General features: G+C 41.7%; 1 protein-coding gene across 8 annotated transcripts in view; it reads right to left on the bottom strand.

Annotated features, from left to right (window-relative positions):
* Nucleotides 1-8,847: 8,847 nt before the first annotated feature.
* Nucleotides 8,848-11,000, bottom strand: part of CAMK2D (calcium/calmodulin dependent protein kinase II delta) — a 329,207-nt gene continuing 327,054 nt past the window's right edge. For all 8 annotated transcript variants that reach the window (XM_004009602.6, XM_042251124.2, XM_027970805.3 and 5 more), the window contains one exon: nucleotides 8,848-10,912. In XM_004009602.6, coding sequence (XP_004009651.2) covers nucleotides 10,909-10,912 — 4 coding nt within the window. In that variant the 3' untranslated portion in view covers nucleotides 8,848-10,908. The remainder of the gene's footprint in view (nucleotides 10,913-11,000) is intronic.

Here is an 11,000-nt window from a genome sequence, read left to right as displayed (position 1 = left end):
TTGGTATGTCTAATTTTCCTGAAGAGATCTCTAATCTTTCCCATTCTATTTTTTCCCTCTATTTCTTTGCACTGATCACTGAGAAAGGCTTTCTTATCTCTCCTTGCTATTCTTTGGAGCTCTGCATTCAAATGAGTGTATCTTTCCTTTTCTCCTTTGCCTCTAGCTTCTCTTCTTTTCTCAGCTATTTGTAAGGCCCCTCAGACAACTATTTTGCCTTTGTGTATTTCTTTTTCTTGGGGAAGATCTTGATCCCTGCCTCCTGTACAATGTCATGAACCTCCATCCATAGTTCTTCAGGCACTCTATCAGATCTAATCCCTTGAATCTATTTGCAACTTCCACTGTATATTCTTTAGGGGTAATAGAGCACATCATGTTTCTAGTAAGCTGGGAGGGGAAAGAGGAAAGAAACCAAATGTTAAGAATGAGAGCGGCCATTGGTGATCATGAGGCAGCCAGCAAAGCATTTTCTTTTGTCAGTGAAAATAATAAACAATCTTCTATTGTTATTATAAAGTGTTTTATTTGAGCCAAACTAAGGGCTAGCCTGGAAGCCTGCTTTCCAGATTACTCTGAGAAAATGCTCTCAGCACTTTCTGAGAAGCAGTTTTCAGCAGTTTTGTATCTTGTCAGAACAAAGAACATTAAACATGTCAGGGTTACATCAGGGTTTCTCAAGGTTTCAAAAGAACAGTCCAGCATGTACATAGCAAGTCAGTCTGGGCTTGCACCTGGGAAGCGAGTTATTATCCCCAAAGGAGGGCTGGCATTGGCATTCCAGAAAGAGGCATTTAATCTTTAAACGTGCACAATCTTTGTTTCTCGTCAATGTTTTTTTCTTTAACAATTAAAGCAATGCAAATTTGATAGGCCACAAACAGGAACTTTAGTTAGCATTGAATTCAAGTTACAGTGTTAGTTGCTAAGTCATGTCTGACTCTTTGCATCTCCATGGACTGGAGCCCACCAGGCTCCTCTGTCCATGGAATTCTCCAGGAAAGAATACTGGAATGGGTAGCTGTTCTCTTTTCCAGGGGATCTTTCCGACCCAGGGATTGAATGTCTCCTGCATTGCAGGCAGATTCTTTACCCACTGAGCCGTCAAGGACCCTGATTTCCGTGCTGTCAAAAACCCTTGTGTAATTTACAGTTGGCTTTCCCCATATACTTGGTTCTTCCATATCTGTAGTTCTGAATTTGTGTATTCAAGCAGTGGGTATCCTATAGTGATGTAGTATTTACTTTAAAAAACATATCTGTTGTAGTAGACCCATGCCCTTCAAACTTTGTTCAGGGGGCAGCTGTACAAGGTGAGAATGCTTCTCCAGCCTCAAGGTCTGAAACCCTGGGGATGGCTCTTAGGGAAGGAGTAACAGATTGGGTGGGGAATGACCTTTTTCCTGACGTCTCCCAAAAGTAAGATGTGGTTACTTGCATGAATTTTAAGGAGTCTGGAGGCCTTAGCATGAGCTGGAGAGCAGGGGAGCAGATAAAGAATGAGGCAGAAGCCCACAGTGGCAATTTCCCAGCAAGGGGCCCTCTCCTGGGACAGTTTGATCACTGAGCCTGTGACAGAGTGGGCAGTGTATCCTTCTGTGCTTTTCTCTTGCCTGTAAGGACATGTTGTCTTCTTTTGTCTTTCCCACTCATCATGTCTAATTGCCAGCGCAGTGCCTACTGGCCATCCCAAAGGCTTCATTTCCCCCTCACTTCACGTCTGTAAGCTTTGTTGTTTAGTCACTAAGTCACGTCCGTCTCTTTTGGGACCCTATGGACTGTAGACTGCCCAGTTCCTCTGTCCATGGGATTTTTCAGGCAAGAGTATTAGAGTGGGTCACCACTTCCTTCTCCAGGGGATCTTCCTGACCCAGGGATCAAACTCATGTCTCCTGCATTGGCAGGCCTGTCCTTTATTGCTGAGTCACGGGGGAAGACCGTCTGTAAGCTTATGCCTATGTGTATTCGGTGTTTCCTCTTTCAGCAGAGTAGTCTCAAGGTGGATGAGCTAGTTTTCTTCCAAACTGAATGAGAGGAAGGTAGGAGATGGGGTTGATTATCACTTTTCAAATTGGTCCTCTTAGCCCCGCTCCCTGGAGGGAGTCCCTCCCTCATAGTTTGAGTAATAGGGAATCTAATGCTTTTGTTTGGGGGTGAAAAAGGTCCTGAAAATATTCAAAGAGCAAATATGAGTGGAAGGTCAAGTCTGAGGAATTGAGGCTTTTGGAAGAAGGACTGTGGTGACTCCCCAAGCCCATCTTTAGTGGAAGATGCCTCTGAGTCCCCTGTATTTGTGACAGTGATACAAAACAGAGCGCTGTACACATAACACCATGGAGCCACAAACCAGTCAGCTGAGCGCCGCTTCCCACACAACAGGAGGAACAGGGTCTGGAGATGAACTGTCTGTTCCTTTGTTCACTTGTGAGCGGAATCGAGTGGGTGGATGGTGGATGAGATCTCCAATGTTTACGTAGTTGTTACACTCCCCGGACACCACACCCCACTTTTTTTAAAGTAATAAAAAAGAAAAGCAGAACTGAAGATAACTGATTACTAAATGTGGTTTCAGGCACCAAGTGCCTTTTACTGCCTTTTTTTTTTTTTTTTTTTTTAAGCTTTTTATTGAAGTTAGGGCAGGGCAAAGGGGCATCTGGAAGGGGAGGATGCAATCCTGGCTTAATGGACCCTTTATGGGACTGGAGTTTTTGGAAGAACTTCAAATGGAGTGAAATGACTAAACTTCCCCAGTTCCAAGGAGTTTTGTTGTGTGGGGTGGGGGGAAGAGGAGGGAGGGGAGAAATCTCCAGCACGGAACTCACTGGCACATTAGGAACATAATGCAAGAGAGAACACAATACATTTGTGGGTGAGATGCAGAGTTTGGAGGAGATAATGACTCTCTATTTTTTCAGCGTTCTTGTTACATGCATAGCATAGCAGCTTTAAAGGAGGACAATAAAAACAAATTTTTTTTTTTTTTTACTTTCCCAGTATACTTGTTATATCAGACAATGTTGTTTCCTAAACTTCTTGAAAAAAAGCAATACAACTCAGTATCTGAGCAGGTCTCTTCCCTTCCCTGAATACCCATATGCGTGCTAAGTCACTTCAGTCATGGCTGTCTTTTTGTGACACCGTGGACTGTAGCCCACCAGGCTCCTCTGTCCATGGGATTCTCCAGGCAATATTGGAATGGCTTGCTATGCCCTCTTCCAGGGGATCTTCCTGACTCAGGGATCAAACCTGCATCTCTTAAGTCTCCTGCACTGGCAGGCATGTTCTAAGGGAATAGCCCACCTCTAGCTTTGAGGTACATCCTTACCAGTCTAAGCTGAACAGGAATATAGCATGTGACTTAAGAAATGTTTCTTTGTTGGGGAGAGAGGGTAAGGGGTTAGGGGTAGAGGAAAGGAAGCAATCTTACCTTCCACTGGATGCTGTCCTGTCTAGATATGACACTCGGAACCATGTCATGTAGTATTTTGGATGATGGTCTTTTAATCTAGATGATAAAGTTTATATTCTTGGAAGGACAAGCTGAAAAATGGGAAGAACCTGGATCCTTGTTAATATTGTTGAGTCACTGAATTTATCAGGTGGTTTATCTGGTCTATCAACCCTAGAACTAACTCATCTCTTGTTCTGTGAAATAATGTATTTTCCTTGTTAAAGTATTTGCATTTCAGTTTTCTATTTCTTGCAGCTTAAACAAGTTTCAGATTTGTGTATTGATGCTGAACGTTTATTCTGTATAATATTTCCTTTTTTTCCCCTTAAGTAATTATGATATAGGCAGTTTACAATCCTTGGGGTTCAGTTCAGTTCAGTCACTAAGTCGTGTCGGACTCTTTGAGACCCCATGAATTGCAGCACGCAAGGCCACCCTGTCCATCACCAACTCCCGGAGTTCATTCAAACTCACATCCATCGAGTTGGTGATGCCATCCAGCCATCTCATCCTCTGTCGTTCCCTTCTCCTCCTGCCCCCAATCCCTCCCAGTGTCAGAGTCTTTTCCAGTGAGTCAACTCTTCGCATAAGGTGGCCAAAGTACTGGAGTTTCAGCTTTAGCATCATTCCTTTCAAAGAATGCCCAGGACTGATCTCCTTTAGAATGGACTGGTTGGATCTCCTTGCAGTTCAAGGGACTCTCGAGTCTTTTCTCCAACACCACAGTTCAAAAGCATCAATTCTTCAGGGCTCAGCTTTCTTCACAGTCCAACTCTCACATCCATACACAACTACTGGAAAAACCATAGCCTTGACTAGACATAACTTTGTTGGCAAAGTAGTGTCTCTGTTTTTGAATATGCTATCTAGGTTGGTCATAACTTTCCTTCTAAGGAGTAAGCGTCTTTTAATTTCATGGCTGCAGTCACCATCTGCAGTGATTTTGGAGCCCCTAAAAATAAAGTCTGACACTATTTCCACTATTTCCCCATCTATTTCCCATGAAGTGATGGGACCAGATGCCATGATGTTCGTTTTCTGAATGTTGAGCTTTAAGCCAACTTTTTCATTCTCCTCTTTCACTTTCATCAAGAGGCTTTTGAGTTCCTCTTCACTTTCTGCCCTAAGGGTGGTGTCATCTGCATATCTGAGGTTATTGATATTTCTCTCGGCAATCCTGATTCCAGCTTGTGCTTCTTCCAGCCCAGTGTTTCTCATGATGTACTCTGCACAAAAGTTAAATAAGCAGGGTGACAATATACAGCCTTGATGTACTCCTTTTCTTATTTGGAACCAGTCTGTTGTTCCATGTCCAGTTCTAACTGTTGCTTCCTGACCTGCATATAGGTTTCTCAAGAGGCAGGTTAGGTGGTCTGGTATTCCCATCTCTTTCAGAATTTTTCACAGTTTGTTGTGATCCACACAGTCAAAGGCTTTGGCATAGTCAATAAAGCAGAAATAGATGTTTTTCTGGAGCTCTCTTGCTTTTTTGATGATCCAGCAGATGTTGGCAATGTGATTTCTGGTTCCTCTACCTTTTCCAAAACCAGCTTGAACATCAGGAAGTTCACGGTTCACATATTGCTGAAGTCTGGCTTGGAGGATTTTGAGCGTTACTTTACTAGAGTGTGAAAGTGAAAGAAAGTGAAACAGAAGTCACTCAGTCATGTCTCTTTGCGACCCCATGGATTGAAGCCTACCAGGCTCCTCTGTCCATGGGATTCTCCAGGCAATTGTGCGGTAGTTTGAGCATTCTTTGGCATTGCCTTTCTTTGGGATTGGAATGAACTCATATGAATTGGGAGCCTCAGCTTTTCTAACTGCAAAGACATGAGCAATCCGTTACTTGCTCAACTAAAGATATTTTAGTTTATTATTTAAATATTATTTATAGTTATTAATCACTGCATTCTAAACACTGTTCTAGAAGCTTTGAGTACATCATGAACAAGAGGGAGAAAAATCTCCACCCTCATAAAATAAACAATATTAGGAAACAACATGTCAAATAGTAATCGTAAGGAGGAAAAAAATCAAGGAAGGAGGATATGAAGTCCTGTAAAGGAGTTAGGTTTGAAGTCTTGAATAGGACGGTTTGAAGTCTTATGGATAAGATTGTCAGGGAAGGCTTTACTGAGACAGTGACTTGATTTTGCAAACAAGTAAGTGGAGACAGCCGCTCGGATCTCCGAGAAAGAGTCTCAGCACTGGCTCTGACGTGGAAGCGGCCTAGCACGTCCGCAGAGGAGTCGTGACAAAGGTAATAGGGAGCAGTGTTGGGTCTAGCCTCAAAGGCTATGCGCAGGACTTTGGGTTTCACTCCGAGTGGTAAGGGGAACCACTGGAGGGTTTTGTGAAGAGAAGTGATGTGCTCTGACTTATGTTTTAACAAGCTACTTAATTCCTGATGGCTCAACGGTGAAGAATCTGCCTGCAATGCAGGAGATGCAAGACTCTGGTTTGATCCCTAGGTCAGGAAGATCCCCTGGAAGAGGAAATGGCAACCCACTCCAGTATTCTTGCCTGAAAAACCTCATGGACAGTGGAGCCTGGCAGGCTACAATCTAAAGGGTCACAAAGAGTCAGATGACTTGAGTGAGAGAGCACACACGCACACCAATAGTGAACAGAAGAGAGGGTAAGGGGAGTGACTGAGAGTCCCGGGAGGGGACCATTCCAATAGTACAGTCCCCTTTCCTTTCACTTTCCTTCTTTCCAATAGTATAGAGAATATGATGGTGATCTGGCCCAAGGGAGGCAGCAGAAGTTGCTGTTGGAAGTAGTCAGATTCTGGTTGTAACTTGGTAAAAATCATGGGATTTCAAATGGTTAGCATAATAAAGACACTGAGATTTCTGGCCTGATTGAAGGAAGAACTGAATTGCCAATTCTTGAGATATGAAAGATCGTAAAGGGAGCAAGTTTTGTCACAGACAGTTAAAAGCTCAGCTTTGCAAATTCTGAGATGCCTAGTAGATCTCCAATGTAGATTTCAGGTAGGCAGGTGGATCTACATGTTTGGAATATATGAGTGATCTGGGCTGGAGATATACATTTGAGAGTCATTAACATAACTTAAAGCCATTGAGATTAGGGCCAATTATTCTGAGTGAAGATAGAAAAAAAAAAAAAAGTTCCAAAATGTAAAAGCCAGGCTGAGGAAAAGGGAACAGAGACTGAGGAGGAGTATGGAGAATGGTAGGAGGCTTCCCTGGTGGCTCAGAGGTTAAAGCGTCTGTCTACAATGCAGGAGACCTGGGTTCGATCCCTGGGTCAGGAAGATCCCCTGGAGAAGGAAATGGCAACCCACTCCAGCATTCTTGCCTGGAGAATCCCATGGATGGAGAAGCCTGGTAGGCTACAGTCCACAGGGTCGCAAAGAGTCGGACATGACTGAGCGACTTCACCTTCACCTTCATTGTCTGAAAGAGGAAAATGTTCTCTAAGATTGAGATGGCTGTGTTAAATGCTGCTGAGAGATTGGGTAAGGTGAAGACTAGACATTGGCCCCTCAAATTAATGACATTGGTGACTCTGGGTAACTGCTTCATGGATTCGTGAGGGAAACTGGAGTGGGCTTAAGGGGCATGAAAGAGAGAGGTGGCAGAGAGCAAGCACATGCAGGCCTTTGAAGGTACCTGGCTGGAAAGAAAAGAAACAGGGCATTAAGTAGAATGTCCAGTGCAGAGGAAATGATTTATGACAAGGTGGGGCGGGAGGAGGGGGACTTGTAGTGCTTGCCAGCAGGGGTAGGGTCAGCTGGAGGAGAAGGGTGTCAGCCTCTGCAGGGTGCATGAACTATTGATCCCCAGCAACGGGAGAGAAGGCAGGGTGCAGTGTGTAGACAGAAATGCAGAGATCATTTCTTGCTGTGGAGGCAGAATCTGCGTCCTCGGAGAATATGCCAGCTTATTTCTGAGAATCGTTGACAGAAAGGTAGAAGTACCGTAATTACTTCATGCTGCTGCTCAGACAGGTGGTTTATGACTGCTGATTATTCAGACCATGGACACACAGTTCAGTATGCTGATGTCCATTATCTATCCGTTCGCACTCTTATCTGACACAGACAACCATGGAAACAGTGAGATATTTGTGTAAGTCAGTAGAATTTTATTTAATGCGATCACTCATTCAAAAGGTTGTGCTGTGTTTACTCTTACATTATATATAGTTTTTATTTATACAGAGATTCAAAACTTCAGTTACTTCAGGCTAAAATTCCTTGAGAATTTTCCCAGAATATACTGATTTACTCCCTGTCATTTTCCCTACTTCCAGCTAGATGACTACGTCACTATTTCTCACTTGAACATATCCTCAGCAATATCGGTAAACCAACATAAACAGGGCAGCTCATAGCAAAATAATTTATGTACACCTCTAAGTAAGGAGTAACCAGAACATTGGGAATATTAATATCAGTGATTGGAACAATTATAGCTGCTGCTACTTAATATTATCCACCAAATATTATTCTAGGTACTCTTTATCCATTATCTCTAAACCCTCACAATATCCTTATTAATTGGTATTTTTTCACTTTAGGAAAATGAAGGTTCAGAGGGAAGAGGCAACTTGCTCCGAGTGTCAAAGACAACAGAGCTGAACATTAAATCCAGGACTCTACACTGTGAGTTCCCCGTTTTTGGTTTGCCCACAGTTCAGTAGTTATTAACATCTCATATGGGTTCACAGATACAAACACACAGTTCTTGCTTATAGAGAAGACACAAATAAAGATGTATTTCCAAAACCAAGGTGCTTGGCAGGATCGGTGAACACCAACTATTATGCAAGTATTGAGAGAGAGCGAGCTTACAGCATGGTCTAGGGAGGTTTGCTGGAGGGGATGTTATTCTAAATTGAATTTCAAAGAATGAGTATGAATTATGTTGAAAAAGTAGGAGAAGCATATTCTAGGTTAGAAACAAACCTTGTGTGGTAGGGCGTTTAATAAACTGAACAAAGTTCAGTAGTTATGTACACTCAGATTTAAGCTGGAGTAACAGGAGATAAGGTGCTTGCCTGAATATCGGCAATGATGATCCAGAAAAGTTACATCGTCAGATGTCAGATTTGAGTTAAAAATGGAAGTGAGCTAGCAACCATCAGGATGAGGGCAAGTTCAGAAATTTTTAGGACTCTTGCGTCAAGTGGTTTGTTCTCAGAAAAGCTTTCCTAGGAGAGACCATTATTTTGTGCACACAAATAACACAGTGAATTGTCGTCATCACCAAGTTCATTCTTAGAGGGAAGCTCAGTTCAGTAACTTCATCTTAATGTCACAGGTGAATTCTGTAATAAGACGACCATATAGGATGTGTGGCTGTTGGCACTAGCCAGCCTCACACATGCATAAATAGAGTAACCCTGAAGAAATAAAAGTGGACACATTGTCAGCAGAAATCACAAATTTATTAACTCTTAAATATATCAATCAGTCATTTACCATTATGGCAAGAAATATATACAGTGTCCCATGGTAAACTGCAGTGTTTCAAAATGAGAGAAGATAATAAATGTGAATTCTGTTGTGGTGGAAAGAACAAATCACAATTTCCTCACATCTTAGTGTGGAAGACAAACTTGATCTACAGTAATACTTCAACACCACATGCTAAAAGTGTAAAAAAAACCCCAAAACTCTATATCTAATATTTTTCTAAAATACATGTATGCCACGTATAGCCATTTCACAAAAAGGTAAAAGAAATTAAAAAGGGAAAAATGAGGCCATTACTTTTTCACAGATCTCATTGGCAGGTTAACATGGCTCAATACATTTACTGTTTATATTTAAATATATATTGTTTTAAATTGTGTAATAATTATCAGAAAAGCTTCAATCCATCTACCATACATCCACTAGTAACAATATCTAAGGTGATTAGTAATCAACACAGAAATGTGAAATGAGAGAAAAGTGGGAGGGTTGATTTTTTTTTAAATTTTTTCGTTTTTTTTGCTTCTGCTTTAAAAATAGGCTTCTGAGGATTGTGAATTACTGCTGTTAAAATAAGCTTGATGAAGATACCATGCACTATAAAGCATTTCAGGGAGGAGAAAAAGCCCCACAGGAACTGAATGAACAAGGGAAAAATGAGAAGCACAAAGAAAACAGGGACGTTTCCCTTTTTTTTTTTTTTTTTAAGCAGGAAAATCCTAACTCCAAGAAAGGAAGCGTAATTTTATTCAGACACTTGAGAGTAGCTATAAAACCACGAGTTGCAGAGATCGAGTTCAAAACACTCAGAGAGGCCTGCAGTGTTCCCCATCCTCTGAAGTTCCGAAGCCTAGCAGTGATCACACAGGAGGGGTGAGGCAGAAGAAAGTGCCTCTGCACAAAATCCAGATCCACGACCGGCTGGGCGCTGTCCTGGCAACTGCTCCACTCAGTAAGACAAGCTGCAGGTACAGGAGGGTCCTACTTGCTTTCCTATATGTTTAAACAGTTCTAATACCTGCAACTTAGTTAGGATCCCTACGTCCAAATTAGAGCAGAATTACAAACCTTTGAGCTCTTCTTGACCTCATCTCTATGGGCCCTGAAGATGTTCAAAGTATGAGTCCAGCCCCCTCCAAGAGGCCTCAGTTTTTATTTTACCTTCATTATGCAAATTTCACTTTTTCACACTACTAAACAGGAAAAAAAAAGGTAAAGAATGAAAAAAAAGATACAAAAGGAAGCAAACGAAAGTGATAAAGAAATAGGATAAAAGGAAGAAAAAATTAAAAAGCACAGGTTTGAGAAAGGAACAAGAAAATTCAATTCGGCAAATTTCACCAGAACAGTGCGCGTATACCCTAAAGTGATCAAACTTGTCAGTGATGTGAGTTTTTCCAGTTTATGTAGTTTGACCAAAAAAAACATGACTTTAGATCGTAGCAAACCCACTAATTCTCACTTCCACATTCATAAATGATTCAACTCACTTTGTTTAACAGCAACACAGCTTTCAGTGAGAAATCATCCATTGCAGCCAGGATCACACCAGGAAACTGAAGGTAATTTTTTGTTTTTTGTTTTTTTTGCCTTTTTTTTTGTTAAGCTAAAACACATGAACAGCAAAGAGTTTTTAAAAATTTACTTTTCTCTTACAAACTCTCATTCAGAGAATGGTAATTCTGAAGTCTGTTAAGTCTTGGCATAAACAGAAATTGGATGACTAGATTGTACTCGAGAATATTGTGGAATTTTTTTTTTTTTTTTGCTCACCTCCCCCTACTGTTTGCCAACAATGATTGAAGTTTGCATGGAACATCCCCATAGTTGAAGTGTAAACAATGTATAGGAAGGAATCTATGACAAGATGATGCATCACATAGGCATTACACAGAGGACCTTCACAACTTCATGCACTCGGAAACATGCATGAAGAGGAGGGGAGGACGGCTCAGGGGTACCATCCAGGTGCCTTGAGGACAGAGAACTGCAGAAGTGGCACTGTTGATGTTTAGCTGCAAAGAGAGAGGGAGACATGAACTGTTTTATGAAGCATTATCAGATTGCTTTGCAAAAGATGAGGCGCAGTTACGATTTTTATAG

Source organism: Ovis aries, chromosome 6, assembly GCF_016772045.2.
Source record: "Ovis aries strain OAR_USU_Benz2616 breed Rambouillet chromosome 6, ARS-UI_Ramb_v3.0, whole genome shotgun sequence".
In the NCBI taxonomy this organism is placed as follows: Eukaryota; Metazoa; Chordata; class Mammalia; order Artiodactyla; family Bovidae; genus Ovis; species Ovis aries.
This window is presented reverse-complemented; position numbering and strand designations above follow the sequence as displayed.